Here is a 20855-nt window from a genome sequence, read left to right as displayed (position 1 = left end):
CCACTGGAATGAACAAGAATCATAGAAACATAAAAAATAGGTGCAGGAGGAGGCCATTGGGCCCTTCGAGCCAGCACCGCCATTCATTGTGATCATGGCTTCAATTGATATTTTCGCAATGATACCTAGTGCTGGTTTCAAATCATTTCCATGGCGTCCTCTTCACCTGAAAGATTTCACGCCCCAGAACTCGGACTAAAGAGTTCTGAGATAGACAGTCTGACATCCGGAGGCTGCAGCGCATCGTTCGATCAGCTGAAAAGGTTGTTGGCTGCAACCATCCTCCCCACTGACGAACTGTGCACTGCAAGGCAAAGATAACAGAGGAGCAAGATAGACCACTCCTGCGAAATCCCGTGTACTCAAGTGAGATTAAGATTCATCTGGGTGTTTAATTTTACTTATCAATTGATGCCTGTTGGAATAGAATTAAAATTTTGTGGCAATCTCTTTTATAAAGGACCTCAACTGATAATTCTACCAGGAAAATTTAGGCCATTTAGAACGGAGATGAGGAAGAACTTTTTCACTCAGAGACTTGTAAATCTGTGAAATTCTCTGCCTCAGAAGGCAGTGGAGGCCAATTCTCTGGAATGTTTTCAAGAGAGAGTTAGATACTCTTAAAGATAGCGGAGTCAGGGGATATGGGGAGAAGGCAGGAACGGGGTACTGATTGTGAATGATCAGCCACGATCACATTGAATGGCGGTGCTGGCTCGAAGGGCCGAATGGCCTCCTCCTGCACCTATTATCTATTGTCTATTGAAGTGTAGTACTCAACGGAGCGGAACGGCCGCTATTTAAGTCTTGAAGAAGGGTCTTGACCAGAAAAGTCACCCATCCCTTCTCTCCAGAGATGCTGCCTGACCTGTTGAGTTACTCCAGCATTTTGTGATACCTTCTACTTGGCTAATAACATTTATTCAATTCTATTCTATTCAGTATGGAAGCAGGCCCTTCTGCCCATCTGCACCAGCCCCACCTGCTTGCGTCCGACAGACACAGAAGTGGAATCCCCCAGCACTTATTCCAAACATACACTAGTACCTTGCAATAGAAATTATCTGCCTAAGTTGTATTTTTGCCAAAAGATAGACACTAAATGCGTACCTCAGCGGGACAGGCAGCATCTCTGGAGAATAATAATAATAATAATAATAATAATAATAATAATAATAATAATAATAATAATAATAATAATAATAATAATAATAATAATAATAATAATAATAATAATAATAATAATAATAATAATAATAATAATAATAATAATAATAATCATCATCATCATCATCATCATAGGTAGGCGTAGGTCTACTAGTTTAATTCCCGGAATGGCGGGACTGTCGTAAAACCTTTCCCCCTCGGAGCTAGGTCATCTCTACATCGAGCGATGCTGAGTTCCGCAGAGACAGGAAGGACATACGGCCTGCACACGAAGCAGCTGAGCATTGCCCTGGCGACAAGCAGCAGACGAGCGCGAGCACTCTCCCACAACTCTCCCAGAAGGAGCTAGTCTCCCAGACGAGACGGAGAGTCAACCAGACGGAGGACCCCCTTCTCCCAGAAGGAGCTGGTCTCCCAGTTTCAAGAGGACTATCACAGGCCGCATCGCAAGGGCCAGTGGTGGGGGAACCGGCTCAAAGTGCGCCAGGCCACACTTGCATACAACATAAATACGACGCAGAACGGGTTGGAGATACGACTTGCACGAGAAGTGGCCGATTGTCAAACCCCCCGGCACGGCTTGTTATGTAAAATTGATAGTTTTGTAGTTGGAAGGGCATTGTTTTATTTGTGGTGTTTCATCCACATTAAATTGATTAAAGCTTCAAGTTATTAGTTTTGACCCCAACGTTGAAGGGGGAGATGTGATGTATATGTAATATAAATGCCAGTGCCCCTTTAAGGCCAAGAGCAGAAGCTGGCAAATGTGCTCGTGCCTCGTGACTGAGGTCAGGTGACCTTCTAGAAGTTTCTTGGTGAAGGATCGTTATTAAAATCTTCTCACAAGATGTCGGGCATATATACATTGTGCTAGTCACAACAGGGTGTTACAGCGGACATTACAAGGTTATCCACTTTGGTGGTAAGAATAAGAAGGCAGAATGGTGTCAAGTTAGGAAAAGGGGACGTACAACGAGATCTGGGTGTCCGAGTGCATCAGTTACTGAAAGGAAGCATGCAGGTACAGCAGGCAGTGAAGAAAGCCAATGGAATGTTGGCCTTCATAACAAGAGGAGTTGAGTATAGGAGCAAAGAGGTCCTTCTGCAGTTGTACAGGGCGCTAGTGAGGCCGCACCTGGAGTACTGTGTCCAGTTTTGGTCTCCAAATTTGAGGAAGGATATTCTTGCTATTGAGGGCGTGCAGCATAGGTTTACTAGGTCAATTCCCGGAATGGCGGGACTGTTATATGTTGAAAGACTGGAGTGGCTAGGCTTGTATACGCTGGAATTTAGAAGGATGAGAGGGGATCTTATCGAAACATATAAGATTATTAAGGGGTTGGACACGTTAGAGGCAGGAAACATGTTCCCAATGTTGGGGGAGTCCGGAACCAGGGGCCACAGTTTAAGAATAAGGGGTAGGCCATTTAGAACGGAGATGTGGAAAAACTGTTTCAGTCAGAGAGTTGTGAATCTGTGGAATTCTCTGCCTCAGAAGGAGGTGGAGGCCAATTCTCTGAATGCATTCAAGAGAGAGCTAGATAGAGCTCTTAAGGATAGCGGAGTCAGGGGGTATGGGGAGAAGGCAGGAACGGGGTACTGATTGAGAGTGATCAGCCATGATCACATTGAATGGCGGTGCGTACAGGCTCGAAGGACCAAATGGCCTCCTCCTGCACCTATTGTCTGTTGTCAATATTCGTTGAATTCTCCAATTATGGGTGACTCCCACAAAAAAGAATCATTCCCCTCTGTACCGGACTGTATTTTGTTTAAATGCATTCTTGCCGCCTGCTGGAAGTTCTGGTACACCAGCTTTAAGTTTCATTCCCTAATCGACAGGAAGTTGTCACAAACAAGGCAGTGCAGCTCAGAAAGGGATCACCTCATGGTGGAGACGGTGAAATCTGCCGCTATCCTTCCTCACAGAGTTTGTTAGACTGTAGAGTCAGTAGGTAATTATGTTTATTGACATCGTCTTTATATGTTCCTATACTAAACGTACAGTGTAACTGAACCCTATGTTATTTCTTTTTGTGCCTAAACGTTACAGTTTCACATTTGAATACAGTAAAGCATCAAACGACAGCTCGTCTCTACTGGTCTTTATTGGATCAATTGTTTAGCTTGTTGGACAGCTGGATAGGGACGTTCAGCGAGTCCAATGTACCCTCCCTTTCTCCCCCAACCCCCATCCATTTTCTTTCCTCTTACACTCATCCCACCCCCCCACCTTATTTATCCCCTGACACTAGCAATCCTTGCACTGGTTTGCCTCCACTATATTCCTTCACCATTTACAACTTTTTGTGTATTCTGCCCACAAGGTACACAAGTCGCAACCCTTTATCCTTTTTGGGCTCACGCTGTTTCTTTTTCGCCCGGGTTCAGCTGTTGCTACCGGCCACCCTCTCTCACCGCGTTCCTTCCCACCCCCCACCCCCTCCCCGTACAATCAGTTGGAATAGGGGTCTAGTCTTGTTGATACGGCACCAGCCACCGCTGTTGGGCTATAAACGTGCAGTCAATAGAAAATAGACAATAGGTGCAGGAGGAGGCCAATCGGCCCTTCGAGCCAGCACCGCCATTCAATGTGATCACGGCTGATCATTCTCAATCAGTACCCGGGACCGTTCCTGCCTTCTCCCCATACCCCCTGACTCCGCTATCCTTAAGAGCTCTATCTAGCTCTCTCTCGAATGCATTCAGAGAATTGGCCTCCACTGCCTTCTGAGGCAGAGAATTCCACAGATTCACAACTCTCTGATTGAAAAAGTTTTTCCTCATCTCTGTTCTAAATGGCCTACCCCTTATTCTTAAACTGTGGCCCCTGGTTCTGGACTCCCCCAACATTGGGAACATGTTTCCTGCCTCTAACGTGTCCAACCCCTTAATAATCTTATACGTTTCGATAAGACCCCCTCTCATCCTTCTAAATTCCGGTGTATACAAGCCTAGTCGCTCCAGTCTTTCAACTCCAGTCCCGCATGCATGCAGTTGCAGATGTAAAATTTAGTGTTTGCAAGCAACAGTTCAAAAGATTTACTATCAGCAGCAGATTTTACACGCGGTGGCAAAGGATTCCAAACAGGGATATGTTCTGGGGTACAGCGAGTAGCGGAAACAGTCTTTGTTGGTCTGGATATAACTCAAGGGTTGGTTTAATCGAGTTCCTGGTCTGTTGTTCCGGCTGTATGAAAGATGGGCAATTCTTGCTATTGAGGGCGTGCAGCGTAGGTTTACTAGGTTAATTCCCGGAATGGCAGGACTGTCATATGTTGAAAGACTGGAGCGACTGGGCTTGTATACACTGGAATTTAGAAGGATGAGTGGAGATCTTATCGAAACGTATAAGATTATTAAGGGGTTGAACACGTTAGAGGCAGGAAATATGTTTCCAATGTTGGGGGAGTCCCCTGAGCGTGTTTGTTTGGAAGCGCAGATCTGGATCCCCTACCCCCCCCCCCCCCTCCCCCCAACCCCCGGAGAGGCTGTTCAGTGGGTACAAGGAACTGCAGATGCGGGTTGACAAAAATAGACAACGTGCTGGAGTAATGCAGCCGATCAGAAGAAGGGTCCCGACCCTTGGGATAGGAAGGAACTGCAGATGCTGGTTGAAATCGAAGGTAGACACAAATCAAAGGTAGAAGCAATCTGAAGAAGGGTCTCGACCTGAAACGTCACCCATCCCTTCTCTCCAGAGATGCTGCCTGTCCCGCTGAGTTACTCCAGCATTTTGTGTCTACCTCCGAAACAATAACTATCCGTGTCTTCCAGAGATGCTGCCTGACCCGCCGCTGCCTGCGTTACTCCGGCATTTTGAGTCTACCTCCGAAACAATACACTGGAATACACTGTATACACTGGAATTTAGAAGGATGAGAGGAGATCTTATCGAAACGTATAAGATTCTTAAGGGGTTGGACACGTTAGAGGCAGGAAACATGTTCCCAATGTTGGGGGAGTCCAGAACAAGGGGCCACAGTTTAAGAATAAGGGGTTGGCCATTTAGATCTGAGATGAGGAAAAACTTTTTCAGTCAGAGAGTTGTGAATCTGTGGAATTCTCTGCCTCAGAAGGCAGTGGAGGCCAATTCTCTGAATGCATTCAAGAGAGAGCTAGATAGAGCTCTTAAGGATAGCGGAGTCAGGGGGTATGGGGAGAAGGCAGGAACGGGGTACTGATTGAGAATGATCAGCCATGATCACATTGAATGGCGGTGCTGGCTCGAAGGGCCGAATGGCCTCCTCCTGCGCCTATTGTCTATAGTCTATATAACTATCCGGTCTTCAGCGAACTTGATGTTGAGCCCAGACGGAAAATCGGGGCTTATTGTAAACTCTTTTTTCTTTTTTTAAACAGGGGGGTGGAACAGGCTATGGATGCGCGCACGGGAATCTCCATCCAACTCAAGCCACCGGATCTGCAGTGTCCTTTGGTTGACCAGCACCTGAAGGCGGGGGAGGGAGTCACGGTCGGTATGGAGACGTTGTGCTCCGGCTCCGGCCAGCCAGTTCACGCTGTGGGGAAACCATTCACCTGTGCCGACTGTGGGAAGGGTTTCACCCACGCGTACAACCTGAGGAGGCACCAGAAGATTCACAGCGGGGAGCGGCCGTTCACCTGCTCGGACTGCGGGAGGACGTTCATCGAGTCGTCCGAGCTGCTGAGGCACCAGCGGGTCCACACCGGGGAGCGGCCCTTCACCTGCCCCGTGTGCGGGAGGGGGTTCACGCGCTGGTCCAACGTGTTAACGCACCGGCGGGTCCACACCGGGGAGCGGCCGTTCACCTGCGCCGTGTGCGGGCGGGGATTCACCCAATCCTCCCACCTTGTCACCCACCGGCGGGTCCACACTCTGGAGAAACCCTTTCCCTGCCCCGATTGCGGGAAGGGATTCTCCAGGTCGGCCCAGCTGGGGAGGCACCGGCTGGTCCACACCGTGAGCGGCCCTCCGCCTGCCCCGTGTGCAGGAAGCGGTTCACCTGAGGGTGCAACCTGACCAGGCACCGACCGGCCGGCAGATTCACACCAGGGACCGTCGGTTCACCTGCTTTTGAGTGCGGGAAGGAATTCACTCATTTCTCCCACCACACGAGAGAGCCCACGCCGGGGAGAGGCCTTTCACCTGCTCCGGGTGTGGTAAAGGGATTCAATAGACAATAGGTGCAGGAGGAGGACATTCGGCCCTTCGAGCCAGCACCGCCATTCAATGTGATCATGGCTGATCATTCTCAATCAGTACCCCGTCCCTCCCCTCCCCCCCCCCCATACCCCCCTGACTCCGTTATCTTTAAGAGCTCCATCGAACTCTCCCTTGAATGCATTCATAGAATTGGCCTCCACTGCCTTCTGAGGCAGAGAATTCCACAGATTCACAACTCTCTGTCTGAAAAGGTTTTTCCTCATCTCCGTTCAAAATGGCCTACCCCTTATTCTTAGACTGTGTGGCCCCTGGTTCTGAACTCCCCCAACATCGGGAACATGTTTCCTGCCTCTAACGTGTCCGATCCCTTAATAATAACGCTGTGGAGAAAACATCTGCCTCTCCCAGCTGTGGGTCGGGTTTCACTGGTAGGGGCGGTCACGGTGGTGCAGCTGGTAGAGTTGCTGCCTTACTGGGACCACGGGCGCCGTCTGTACGGAGTTTGTACGTTCTCCCCGTGACCCGCGTGGGTTTACTCCGAGATCTTCGGTTTCCTCTCACACTCCAAAGACGTGCAGGTTTGTAGGTTAATTGGCTGGGCAAATGTGAAAATTGTCCCTCGTGGGTGTAGGATGGTATTAGTGTGCGGGGATCGCTGGGCGGCGTGGAACCGGTGGGCCGAAAGGGCCTGTTTCCGCGCTGTACCTCTGTTTCTCTAAACTAAACTGGTAAATCTAACTCTGTGACCCACTGGAGAATTCACACTGGGGAGAAGCCATTCACCTGTTCAGTGCGTGGGCTGGGATTTACTCGAATAGCTCAGCTATTGACACACCAGCTCGTTCACACTGGGGGTGGGGGGGGGGGATAGTTTAAATACGTTTTTGGTTCTGTGTTTAAACATTGTAGTTGCTGAGTCCAGTTGCTAGCCCACAAGTGACTGCTGGTGTTGGTCTCTGCAGTTACTGTTGATGCCCATCACTCCCAGGGCAAGACCCTGGTCGCTGGGCAGGCTTGGAGTTTGTTCTGCTGTTGTTAGTAATTCCTATAACAGGGCTGGACTTTAATATTCTGGGTTTGTGACAAATAAATCTGTTCTGTTGTGAACCCCGTGTGTCTCTCTCTGCATGCAATGTGCACGAGGAGGCCATTCAGCCCATCCGGTCCTTGAGAGTTGATCCTATCACTCGGTTGGAATATTCTTGCACGTCCTTTCCCTCGGTTTCCCATTGAACGCGCGCCTTGTTGTTCATCTCGATACAATTGAAAGATTCGGCGTGGAAACAAGCCCTTTACCCCACCGACTCCGCGCCAAGCTGGCACGGTGGCGCAGCGGTAGAGTCGCTAAGGCGGCGCCTGCGACTTTGGAGCTTCCCGACGTCAGTCTCCATCCGAGACGGCGAGCTCCTCGATGTTTAAGTCCACAGGCCGCGAAAAGGAAGCGGCTCCGATGGTCAGTCCAAGTGGGGGGGGGGGGTTTGAATGGCGGACAATGAGACGCTCATTTCGGATCATTTCCAAGGCGCTCACTTTACCCAGAAACGTCCGCGCTCCAGAATTCGCCCTGTGTTGCAGGCGATACCAAGCGCGCAGGCAGAAGACTCCGGAGGATCGGTGACAGGTAGGAGCCGAGAGCCGGGATCAGTCATAGGAAACATAGAAAGGTTCCATTTAGAACGGAGATGAGGAAGAACTTTTTCAGTCAGAGAGTGGTGAAGGTGTGGAATTCTCTTCCTCAGAAGGCAGTGGAGGCCAGTTCGTTGGATGCTTTCAAGAGAGAGCTGGATAGAGCTCTTAAGGATAGCGGAGTGAGGGGGTATGGGGAGAAGGCAGGAACGGGGTACTGATTGAGAGTGATCAGCCATGATCGCATTGAATGGCGGTGCTGGCTCGAAGGGCTGAATGGCCTCCTCCTGCACCTATTGTCTATTGTCTATTCCACACTAGCCCCGCATTTAGACCCACGCTGCTCTGGTGTGCTATTTCTATTCACCTTGTACTTAATCTAGGTGTGTGCTTGCGAATGGGAATAATTTACTGAACCATAGGCAGAAAAAAAGAATGTCACTGTATCTCAGTACATGTTTAGTTCAGTTTAGAGACACAGCACGGAAACAGGCCCTTCGGATTCAATTCACTGGACGAATTTGAAAGAGAGTTAGATGGAGCTCTTGGGGGCTAGCGGAACCAAGGGATTTGGCGATAGGGCAGGCACGGGTTACTGATTGTGGATGATTAGCCATGATCACAATGTTTTCTATGTTTAAGAGGAGGTGCTCTTTCTCCAGTTTGCATATGATCTCATTCTGGCAAAGGTTGAGTCCCAGGATATAAAGATCAGTGTGGGAAAGGAGGGGGGGGAGGGAATTAAAATGGTTAGCAATCGGGAGATCCAGCGGGACCTGTTGCATTTCAAGGATTAAACAAGCAGACACAGTAGACAAGGAGAAGAAACACAAACATAGAAAAAAGTTGCAGGAGTAGGCCATTTGGCCCTTCGAGCCAGCACTGCCATTCAATATGATCATGGCTGATCATCCAAAGCCAGTACCCCGTTCCTGCTTTCTCCCCATATCCCTTTGATTCCGTTCCAAAATACTGGAGTAACTGAGCGGGTCAGGCAGCATCTCTGGAGGACATGGACAGGTGACGTTTGGGATCGAGACCACTCTTTACACTCCTTCCTTGATCTACCACCAATATTCCGCAGTATATTTGATGGCACATTATTGTCACATGTACCCAAGTACAGTTGGGAAACACCGAGCCGGTGATTTCAGATCAAGGAAGGACATTCTTGCTATTGAGGGAGTGCATCGTAGGTTCACCAGGTTAAACCCCGGGATGGTGGGACTGTTATATGTTGAAAGAATGGAGCGACTGGGCTTGTATTCACTGGAAATTAGAAGGATGAGAGGGGATCTTATAGAAACATATTAAATTATTAAGGGATTGGACAGGCTAGACGAAGGAAACATGTTCCTGATGTTGGAGGAGTCCAGAACCAGGGGCCACAGTTTAAGAATAAGGGGTAGGCCATTTAGAACTGAGATGAGGAAGAACTTTTTTACCCAGTGGGTTGTGAATTTGTGGAATTCTCTGCCTCAGAAGGCAGTGGAGGCCGATTCACTGGATGCTTTCAAGAGAGAGTTAAATAGAGCTCGAGGGGCTAGTGGAATCAAGGGATATGGGGAGAAGGCAGGAACGGTTACAATAGACAATAGATGCAGGAGTAGGCCATTCAGCCGTTCAAGCCAGCACCACCATTCAATGTGATCATGGCTGATCATTCATCAGTACCCTGTTCCTGCCTTCTCCCCATACCCCCTGACTCCGCTATCTTTAAGAGCTCTGTCCAGGTCTCTCTTGAAAGCATCCAGAGAATTGGCCTCCACTGCTTTCTGAGGCAGAGAATTACTGATTGTGGATTTTATACACAAAATGCTGGAGTAACTCAGCAGGTCAGGCAGCATCTCGGGAGAGAATGAATGGGCGACGTTTCGGGTCGAGACCCTTCTCTCCTGAGATGCTGCCAGGCCTGCTGAGTTACTCTAGCATTTTGTGAATAAATACCTTCGATTTGTACCAGCATCTGCAGTTATTTTCTTACACTGATTGTGGATGATCAGCCATGATCACGATGAATGGCGGTGCTGGCTCGAAGGGCCGAATGGCCTCCTTCTCCTGCACCTATTGTCAACGTATCGATGTTTCCATGCATTTCCATGGCGCCCTCTTTACCCAGAAACCTCCGCGCCACAGAACTCGCCCTATGTTGCAGGCGATACCAAGCGCGCAGGCGCGGAGAGCCCCTCGGAAGTGGGGTGCGGCCAAGGCGCGCATGCGGTCCGCGGACTAAAGACTCCGGAGGATCGGCGGCAGGTAGGAGCGGGGAGCCGGGCACGGGGTCAGTCAGCACCGAGGTCCGGCCTGAGGAGCGTCCCCGGCTGCGGGGACAATCGGTGCGGCCCTCGGGGACACGGTGGCCCGCCACCTGGGGACGGTGCGGCCATGGGTAACACACCGGAGAGTTACTTCCGATCCGCACAGCGCGTTTGGAAGCGCAAACATGGATTCCCTGCCCCCTAGATAGTCTGGTCAGTAGACACAGGGAACTGCGGATGCGGCTTCACAAAAAAGGACACAAAGCGCTGGAGTAACGCAGCCCGTCAGAAAAAAAGGGTCTTGACTCGAAAGATCCCCGCACGTTAACACGACCCTACACACACGAGGGACAGTTTATGTACATTTACACCAAGCCAATTAACCTACAAACCTGTGCGTCTTTGGTGTGTGGGAAGAAACCCTCAGTCGGGGTCGAACCGAGTCTCCGGCGCTGAATGCGGTGTAAGGTAGCAACTCTACCGCTGGAAGGCAGTAGCTCTACCGCTGCGTCACCGGGATTTGATATAATAAATATAATACAAAGGAAGCGCAGATGCAAGTTTATTCCAAAGATCGACGCAACTCAGTGGGTCGGGGAGCATGTTTCGGGTTGGGACTGATTCTGGTGGGGGGGAGGGTGCCGGTCCTTCCCCCTCTCCCTCCGGTCAGTGTCGGTGCTGGCAGCATGTGGACGCATGCGCATCGATTGCATCATGATGGATAGACCTGTTTCTGGCTCGCGGGGGGTTGTGGGGAAAATGGCGGCCATGGATAACACACCAGCGATTTATAGACGATAGGTGCAGGAGTAGGCCATTCAGCCCTTCGAGCCAGCACCACCATTCAATGTGATCATGGCTGATCATTCTCAATCAGTACCCCGACCGTTCCTGCCTTCTCCCCATACCCCCTGACTCCGCTATCCTTAAGAGCTCTATCTAGCTCTCTCTTGAATGCATTCAGAGAATTGGTCTCCACTGCCTTCTGAGGCAGAGAATTCCACAGATTCACAACTCTCTGACTGAAAATGTTTTTCCTCATCTCAATTCTAAATGGCCTACCCCTTATTCTTAAACTGTGGCCACTGGTTCTGGACTCCCCCAACATTGGGAACATGTTTCTTGCCTCTAACGTGTCCAACCCCTTAATAATCTTATACGTTTCGATAAGATCCCCTCTCATCCTTCTAAATTCGAGTGTATACAAGCCTAGTCGCTCCAGTCTTTCAACATATGATAGTCCCGCCATTCCGGGAATTAACCTAGTAAACCTACGCTGCACGCCCTCAATAACAAGAATATCCTCAAATTTGGAGACCAAAACTGCACACAGTACTCCAGGTGCGGTCTCACTAGGGCCCTGTACAACTGCAGAAGGACCTCTTTGCTCCTATACTCAACTCCTCTTGTTATGAAGGCCAACATTCCATTGGATTTCTTCACTGCCTGCTGTACCTGCATGCTTCCTTTCAGTGACTGATGCACCAGGACATGCAGATCTCGTTGTACGTCCCCTTTTCCTAACTTGACACCATTCAGATAATACTCTGCCTTCCTATTCTTACCACCAAAGTGGATAACCTCACACTTATCCATATTAAACTGCATCTGCCATGCATCTGCCCACACACACAACCTGTCCAAGTCACCCTGCAACCTCATAGCATCTTCCTCACAGTTCACACTACCATCCAGCATTGTATCATCTGCAAATTTGCTAATGGTACTTTTAATCCCTTCAGCTTTGCTGCTGAACCGCTGAGTGTGTTTGGAAACACAAGCATGGGTCTATGGTGCTCACCAAGGAGTCTGATCAGTAGATGCAAGAAACTACGGGTGCTTGTTTACAAAAATATACTCATCGTGTTATCGTAACGCACCAGATCTGAAGGGCCCTGAATCAAAGTATCACCTAGCCACATTCCCGAGAGATGTTGCCCGACCCACTGAATTATTTCAGCACTTGGCCGGTTTACTTTCAGCCTCGCTGTCACGGTTTCATGTCCCAGTTCCCCATGGAGACTAAAATCACCTTGTCTGAAACACTGATCTTTGCCTGTTAATTTAGTGTAAACCTTTCTTTACAGGATAGAACAAGCAGAGGATTGATGCTTGGGAATCTCAAACTCCTTCAGTTAACCAGCACCTGAGCGCGTGGGAGGGATTCACTGTGTCAGTCGAGCCGACGAGGCGCCATAAATTCCGCAGCATGGAGACACTATTCATTACCCCTGAGAGTAAGCTGGGGCTCACTCAATCTTCCCAGCAGCAAGTCCACACTTTGGAGAAACCATTTCCTTGTCCCGATTGTCGGAAGGAATTCATTCAAGCAAAGAATCTGAAGAAACACCAACAGCGAGTTCACGCTGAAGAGAAACCATTTCCCTGTCCTGATTGTGGGAAGTTATTCTCTCAGGCCTACAAACTGAAGAGACACCAGAGAATTCACACAGTGGATAAGCCATTCACCTGCTCTGCGTGTGGCAAGGGATTTACTGCATCATCTGGGCTACAGACACACCAGCGGATTCACACTGGGGAGAGGCCGTTCACCTGCTCTGAGTGTGGGAAGGGATTTATGCAGTCATCTCACCTACAGTCACACCAGCGGATTCACACTGGGGAGAAGCCGTTCACCTGTTCTGTGTGTGGGAAGGGATTTGTTCGATTGGCAGACCTCAGGACACACTATCAAATTCACACCGGGGAGAAGCCGTTCACCTGCTCTGAGTGTGGGAAGCGATTTATGCGGTCATCTCATCTACAGTTACACCAGCGGATTCACACTAGAGAGAGGCCGTTCACTTGCTCTGAGTGTGGGAAGGGATTTACGCAGTCATCTCACCTACAGACACACCAGCGGATTCACACTGGAGAGAGGCCATTCACTTGTTCTGAGTGTGGAAAGGGATTTATTGACGTATCTGGGCTACAGAGACACCAGCAGATGCACAGCGGGGAGCGGCCATTCACCTGCTCTGAGTGTGGGAAGGGATTTATACAGCCATCTCACCTAAAGTCACACCAGCGGATTCACACTGGAGAGAGGCCGTTCACCTGCTCTGAGTGTGGGAAGGGATTTATACAGCCTTCCCACCTACAGACACACCAGCTGATTCACACTGGGGAAAAGCGGTTCACTTGTTCTGTGTGTGACAAGGGGTTTGGGACATTACACGGGCTACAAATACACCAGCGAATTCACACTGGGGAGAGGCCATTCATTTGTTCTGTGTGTGGGAAGGGGTTTACTAACATAGGTGCATTACAGAGACATCAGAGAATTCACACTGGAGAGAGGCCGTACAACTGCTCTGAGTGTGGGAAGAGATTCATTCAGTCTTCCCAGCTAAAGACCCACCAGCGAATTCACGCTGTGAGGAAACCATTTGCCTCTCCCAACTGTGGGCAGGTCAACACTGATGATGTGGTGACCAACCAGCAAATTCTCACTGAGTAGAGGCCGTTCACCTGTTCTGTGTGTGGGAAGTGTTTCACTCAGTCTTCCAACCGAGTGACACATGAGTGAGTTCACACTGGGGGGTTAACCATCACAGTTGCTGAATCCGTTTGCTGTTTAACTAAGCTCTGTTCACAGTTGCTGAATCTGGTTGCAAGTCCACAAGTGGCTGCTGGTGTTGGAGTCTGTGGTGCCTGCTGCTGCTCATCACATCGAGGACTGAATACGGTTCACTGGGCACGGTTGGGGGTTTGAGTTTGGGTGGAGTTTGACTAAGAATTCACTCAGTCATCTGCATTCATGGCACACCAGAGAATTTGCACCAGGGAGAGGCCGCTCATCTGTTCTTAGTGTGAGAAGAGATTCACACAACTTGTGCAGCTGAAGACCCAACAGCGAGTTCCTGCCGTGTAGAAAATATTTGCCTCTCCCAGCTGAGGGTCGGGTTTCACTGGTAAATCTAACCTAGTGACCCACCAGAGAATTCACATTAGGGAAAGGGCATTCACCTGTTTAGTGTGTGGGAAGAGTTTCACTTGATTATCTGAGGTAATGGCACACAAGGTCAATCACACTCGGAGACGGTTTAAATTAGATCTTAGTTCTGTGTTTAACATATCTCGCATGTCCACAAGGCACTGTATTTTTTGACTCTGTGGTTAATCCTGATGTTCATCACAACCAGGGCTACTTTTGGTTACATTTGGGGTTTGTTCTAATGTTGTTAGCACTTCATATAACCGGGCTGGACTTTAATGTCTTGGATATGTGACAAATAAAGTTCTGTTGTAAACCTCTGTGCCTCTCTCTGCATACAATATACCTAGGCAGGCCTTTTGGTGCATCTAGTCACTGCCAGCCTTTTTTTTGGGAACATTCTTCGGAATGTTCTTGTTAGTCATTTGCCCGTTTATTCCATGAGGGTAAAATGGTTAATGGATAAATCTGAATTTCTGAATTCCAGGAGGGTAAAATGGTTAATGGATAAGTCTGAATTTCGACACTTGTAAATGTAATGATGTTCACAACTAAACGACTACGTCGGTTGCGAGAGGTCACTGTTCTCCAGATACAAGGACCAAGTGGCTGCTGTCCATTGGGGAACGCAGAGGCGGTGATTTCAGGTCATGTCCATGGCGTCCTCTTTACCCAGAAACCTCAGCGCCCCAGAACTCGCCCTATGTTGCAGGCGATGCCAAGCGCGCAGGCGCGGAGAGCCCCGGTAGTGATGCGGTCCGCGGACTAAAGGCTCCGGAGGATCTGCGGCAGGTAGGAGCGGTGAGCCGGGGCGCGGGGTCAGGAGAGCGGCCCCCCGGCTGCGGCCCTCGGTGACACGGTGACCCGCCACCTGGGGACGGTGCCGGTCCTTCCCCCTCCGGGCCCCGGGACCGCAATGTCCCACCACAGAAACACCATGCGGCTCACAGTGGGCCAAGTGTTGGAGAGACTCAGCGGGCCAAAGGCAGCGTCTCTGGGGAACATGGATAGCCAGGCAACATTCCGGGTTGGGCGGTGCTGGCTCGAAGGGCCAAATGGCCTCCTCCTGCACCTATTTTCTATTTGTTTTTTTTTCTCTATGAGATCCTTGTTGGGACTGATCATAACGTCACAGGAGCGGAATTCAGCCATTCTGCCCATCAAGTCTGCTCCGCCATTCAATCAAGGCAACTCACCCTGGGAGTTGGGAATTTGTGGAATTCTCTGCCTCAGAAGGCAGTGGAGGCCGATTCACTGGATGCATTCACAAGTGAGTTAGATAGAGCTCTTAGGGCTCGCGGAATCAAGGGGTATAGGGAGCAAAAAAGGGATCGGGTGCTGATTGTGGATGATCAGTCATGATCACAATGAATGGCTCGAAGGGCCAAATGGCCTTCTCCTGCACATGTTGTCTATGTATCTTTCTTTCTCAACGTTATTCTGCCTCCCGAATTCTGCTCCAATAACTATTGATCAGTCTCAAGAAGGACCTCAACCCGAAACGATGCCCATCCATGTTCCCCAGGGATGCTGCCTTTAGCCCGCTGAGTTACTCCAGCACTTTGTGCTTGGCTCAAGGTTCCAGCATCTGCAATTTCTTGTGTCTGAGGAAGGGTCTCGACCCGAAATGTCACCCATTCCTTCTATCCAGAGATGTTGCCTGTCCCGCTGAGTTACTCCAGCTTTTTGTGTCTACCTTTGGTTTTAACCAGCATCTGCAGTTCCTTTTTACACAACAATGGACCAATATGGTCTCTATCTTTCCTTGATCATCCTTGCTGGCCTTGATTTGTTCTTTTCTTACGTTTTGTTCTTTTTTGTACCTCCTCGTGCCTCCAATTTCCCTCCAGACTCACAGAAGAAGGGCCTTAACCTAAAATGTCACCTATTCCTTTTGTCCAGAGATGCTGCGTGACCCACAGAGTTGTGCCTCTCCTCAATGTGTTTTATGAACTCCTTTTACAGGGAAGAGCGAGCAGAGGATTTGTGTACGTGAATGTCCGGAACTTCCCATCGGATCTGCGGCGTCCGTGGGCTCTCTGGTGCCTGAATGTCATCGATCGTTGAGCATGGAGGAGGGACACGCCAGCACGTCGCTGGTGCAGGAGGCTGGACACGGGCCGGTCCCAGCGTGGGAGGGGTTCTCCCCGCCTCCTGATGCGTTGACCCGCCGGAGAGTCCGCGGCGTGGAGAAATTATTCATCTGCTCCGACTGTGGGAAGGCCTTTGCTCGGACGTCCCAGCTGCTGATCCACCAGCGGGTACACACGGGGGAGCGGCCGTTCACCTGTGGCGAGTGCGGGAAGAGGTTCACCCAGTCGTCCAACCTGATCACGCACCAGCGGGTGCACACCGGCGAGAGGCCCTTCACCTGTGCCGACTGTGGGCGGGGATTCACTCTCCTGTCCAACCTGAGGACCCACCGGCGGATTCACACCGGGGAGAGACCCTTCAGCTGCTCCCTGTGTGGGAAGGGGTTCATTCAGTCGTCGGAGCTGCTGACCCACCAGCGGGTCCACACCGGGGAGAGGCCCTTCACCTGCCCCGAGTGCGGGAAGGGCTTCACACGGACGTCCCAGCTGCTGATCCACCAGCGGGTGCACACGGGCGAGAGGCCGTTCTGCTGCGGCGAGTGTGGGAAGCGGTTCACCCAGTCGTCCAACCTGATCACCCACCAGCGGGTCCACACTGGCGAGAGGCCCTTCACATGCACCGACTGCGGGAAGGGCTTCACCCTGCTGCCCAACCTCAGGGCGCACCAGCGGATCCACACCGGCGTCAGGCCCTTCAGCTGCCCCGAGTGTGGCAAGGGGTTCACGCAGTCGTCGGAGCTGTTGACCCACCGGCGCACCCACACCGGGGAGAGGCCATTCACCTGCACCGTGTGCGGGAAGGGCTTCACCCGCTCGTCCCAGCTACTGATGCACCAACAGGTTCACCCTGAGGATGAGCTTTAAATAAGCTCAGTGTGCAAGGAAAAAAAACTAAAGATGCTGGTTTAAATCGATGGTGGGCACAAAATGCTTTAGCAACTCAGCGGGTCAGGCAGCGTCTCAGGAGAGAAGGAATGGGTGACGTTTCGGGTCGAGCCCCTTCTTCAGACCGATGGAAACGTCACTCATTCCTTCTCTCCCGAGATGCTGCCTGACCCACTGAGTTGCTCCAGCAATTTGTGTCTACGTTTAAATAAGCTTGTCTGTTCAGCTTAACTCTCACGGTGGCGCAGCGGTAGTGGCGCAGCGAATGCAGCGCCGGAGACCCGTGTTCGATCCCGACCACGGGGTGCTGTCTGTACGGAGTTTGTACGTTCTCCCCGTGACCAGCGTGGGTTTTCTCCGAGATCTTCGGTTTCCTCCCACACTCCAAACACGTGCAGGTTTGTAGGTTAATTGGCTTCGGTAAATGTAAAAATGGTCCCCAGTGGGTGCAGGATAGTGTTGGTGTGGGGGGGATCGCTGGTCGGCGCGGACCTGTTGGGCCGAAGGGCCTGTTTCCGCACGGTATCTCTAAACTAATCCAAGCCAGACCATCACCGTCGCGGAATCCAGTCCATAAGCGACCGCAGGTGTTGGCCGCAGCGGGTAGTGCTGATGTTCGTCACACCTAGAACTGGATCCTGGTCTCTGGGCAAGGAGTGGAGAGGAGTCGGTTGGTTGGGAGAGCCTGAGGAGAGAATCGGATCAGGAGAAAATGACAACAAATCAAACAGCCTCGACGGTCCATATCGAGGTCTATTCCCCAGTGAAATCTTGGCCTTGTCTTGGGCCTCGTCTGTTGTCCCACCTGATCCGTTGTTCTCCAGTTCAAATCTCCAGGGTACTTTGACTTCAGCCTTGGGTACGTACAGCAGCAGCAAGGCCTACAACCTAAAGCCATTTTCAGAGACTTGCTTGTTAATCAGTGTTTCAGGAGGTGTAAATTCAGGAGAAAATGTTAATTTTCCCTCAGTGTGTGTAGGATATTGTTAATGTATGGGAATCGCTGGTCGGCGTGGATTCTGGGCCGAAGGGCCTGTTTCAGCGCTGTATCTCTAAAACTAAATAAACTGTATTTAAAGGTGCTTTCAACCCAGGATGTATCTTAAATACATTTAAGATACATCCTGGGTTGAAAGCACCTTTAAATACAGTTTATTTAGTTTTAGAGATACAGCGCTGAAACAGGCCCTTCGGACCAGAATCCACGCCGACCAGCGATTCCCATACATTAACAATTTAAGATAGGCACAAAGTGCTGGAGTAACTCAACAGGTCAGGCAGCATCTCTAGAGAGAAGGAGTAGATGATATTTTGGGTCGGAACCCTTCTTCAGACTGAAAGCAGAGGTTGGGGTGGGGGGGGGGGGGGGGGATAAATAAACTAGAGGCAAGAAAAGGCCAGAACTAATCGTGGCCAGCAACAGGTGACCTTGGGAAGTGTGGATATCACAAAATGCTGGAGTAACTCAGCAGGTTAGGCAGCATCTAGGAGAGAAGGAATGGGTGATGTTTCGGGTCGAGACCCTTCTTCAGACTGATGGGGTCTGTCTACACAACTTGGGAAGCGTGGAGCTCATCCTGAGGGTGAGAGGCCTTTTTCTCGCCTCCAGTTTATCCCCATCCCACCTCTGCTTTCAGTTTGAAGTAGTGTCCCAACCAGAAACTTCACCTACTCCTCTACAGCGATGCTGCCCGACCCGCTGAGTTACTCCAGCATTTTTGGGCCTATCTTTGGTGGAAACCAGCATCTGCAGTACATTTGTTCATAGGCCAAGGAGCTGAATTAGGCCATTCGGCCCATCAAGTATACTCCGCCATTCAATCATGGCCGATCTACCGTTCCCTCTCAAACGCCATCCTCCTGCCTTCACCCCAAAAACTAACGCTAATTTTTGGTCGCTATTCTCTCCTTTCTCTGGAGACTGATTGATTAAAAAATATGCGCCGATCAGTCAAAACATTATGACCACTGACGGGTGAAGTGAATAACATTGATTATCTTGTTACAATGGCACCTGTCAAGGGGTGAGATATATTAGGTAGCAAGTGAACAGTCAGTTCTTGAAGTTGTGTTGGATGCAGGAGAAATGGGCAGGAGTAAAGACCTGTGCGACTTTGACAAAGGCCAAATTGTTATGGCCAGACGACTGGGTCAGAGCATCTCTGAACCGGCAAGGCTTGTGGGGTGCTCCCGGTCAGCAGCGGTGAGTACCTACCAACAGTGGTCCGAGGAGGAACAAACCAATAACCGGCAACAGGGTGTTGGGCGCCCAAGGCTCATCGATGCGCGAGGGCAACGAAGGCTATCCCGTCTGGTCCGAACCGACAGATGGTCTATTGTGGCACAAGTCACAGAAAATTTTAATAGTGGTCAAGGGAGGAATGTGTCACAGTACACAGTGCATCACACCCTGCTGCGTGGGGCTGCACACTGAGGACCAACAGCATATTAGGCAGGTGGTCATAATGTTTTGCCTCATCGGGTCATAATGTTTTAACTGTAAATGTCAGTGCAGTGATTAACCAACATAAATGTCAGTACGAGGAAAGGGAGACAACAGACACACAGAAATAATGGAGCTTGCCCCTCTGTTTACGGCCCCTATCTCATCTGGAGGATTGCTTTCAAAGCCTTGCCCAAACGTATTGACCTTTGAAGTGACAACTGCTGACCCTCCCACCTCGTCATCCAACTGGGCAGGCCGAGAGAAGTTTCCGGAAGGCCAGAGTAGTGGTGACTCCGCCTGGCAGTCGGCAGTGCAGAACCATGGCAGCGGCCGGCGAGGACCGCAGCCGGTGACGGGCGAAGGGAGTGAGAATGGTCACATTGCCACCAGAGGTAGGAGACCACCCTACGTAAAGTGCTGAGGGCCCCAACCCCCTGGAGCCCATTAAGCCCACAAGCTTGAATGGGTTCAGAAAATATTTACGAGGATGTTGCCAGGATGAGAGGATGTGAGCTACAGGGAGAGGTAGAGTAGGCTGGGTCTCTGTTCCATGGAGCCTTGGAGGGGAGATGTACAAAATCATGAGAGGAATAGATCTGGTAGATGCACAGTCTTTTACTCAGAGTAGGGGAATCGAGGACCAGAGGCCATAGGTTCAAGGTGAAGGGGAAAAGATTTAATAGGAATCTGAAGGGGTAACTTTTTCACATAGAGAGTGGTGGGTGTGTGGAACAAGCTGCCAGAGGAGGTAGTTGAGACTGGAACTATCCCAACGTTTAATAAACTGTTGGACACATACATGGATCGGAGGGTTATGGACCAAGTGCAGCCAAGTGGCACTAGGGAAGCTGGGACATTATTGGCCGGTGTGGGCAAGTTGGGCCAAAGGGCCTGTTTCCACACTGTTATCACTCTAGGGTCTCGCCCGTGACTGGCAAGGACTCAACCTGATGGTGACCGGGATTCAGACCGATGGTGACCGGGTCTCAGGCCAATGGTGACCGGGTCTCGCACGGAGAGCAAGAGCTCAAGTTAACTTGCATGATTAACTCCAAAGGCACACAGGTTTGTAAATTAATTGGCTTGGTAAATATAAAAATTGTCCCTAGTGGGTATAGGATAGTGTTAATGTGCGGGGATCGCTGGTCGGCGATAGTGTTAAAAGGGCCTGTTCCCGCGCTGTATCTCTTAACTAAACTAAACTGTATATGTGAGAATAAAGCTTCATTTGCACCAGGATTTGACTGTCTGGTATGTTCGTAGGTTCTAGGAGCAGAATAAGGCCCATCGGCCCATC

At 50.3% G+C, this 20855-nt stretch overlaps 2 protein-coding genes across 5 annotated transcripts; both read left to right on the top strand.

Moving 5' to 3' along the window:
* Positions 1-2044: 2044 nt before the first annotated feature.
* On the top strand, positions 2045-7166 carry LOC144601133 (uncharacterized). The gene is made up of 3 exons (XM_078413085.1): positions 2045-2089; positions 3010-3122; positions 5530-7166. The coding sequence occupies exon 3, from the start codon at positions 5546-5548 to the stop codon at positions 6167-6169; it is 624 nt and encodes a 207-aa protein (XP_078269211.1). The 5' UTR covers positions 2045-2089; positions 3010-3122; positions 5530-5545; the 3' UTR covers positions 6170-7166.
* A 3031-nt stretch (positions 7167-10197) lies between these two features.
* LOC144601102 (uncharacterized) lies at positions 10198-17179 on the top strand. 4 transcript variants are annotated; one of them, XM_078413042.1, is made up of 2 exons: positions 10198-10410; positions 12285-14437. In XM_078413042.1, exon 2 carries the CDS (start codon positions 12407-12409, stop codon positions 13655-13657), a length of 1251 nt encoding a protein of 416 aa, XP_078269168.1. In that variant the 5' UTR covers positions 10198-10410; positions 12285-12406; the 3' UTR covers positions 13658-14437. The 4 variants fall into 4 exon arrangements, with proteins under 4 accessions (XP_078269168.1, XP_078269171.1, XP_078269170.1 ...); XM_078413045.1 differs by lacking the exon at positions 10198-10410 and adding an exon at positions 16327-17179 and having other exon boundaries at positions 11392-13588; XM_078413044.1 differs by lacking the exons at positions 10198-10410; positions 12285-14437 and adding exons at positions 14901-14926; positions 16100-17179.
* Positions 17180-20855: the final 3676 nt, after the last annotated feature.

The sequence above is a fragment of the Rhinoraja longicauda genome, chromosome 16, assembly GCF_053455715.1.
Source record: "Rhinoraja longicauda isolate Sanriku21f chromosome 16, sRhiLon1.1, whole genome shotgun sequence".
In the NCBI taxonomy this organism is placed as follows: Eukaryota; Metazoa; Chordata; class Chondrichthyes; order Rajiformes; family Arhynchobatidae; genus Rhinoraja; species Rhinoraja longicauda.
Note: the sequence above shows the minus strand (reverse complement) of the source record. Positions and strands in the feature narration are given on the sequence as shown.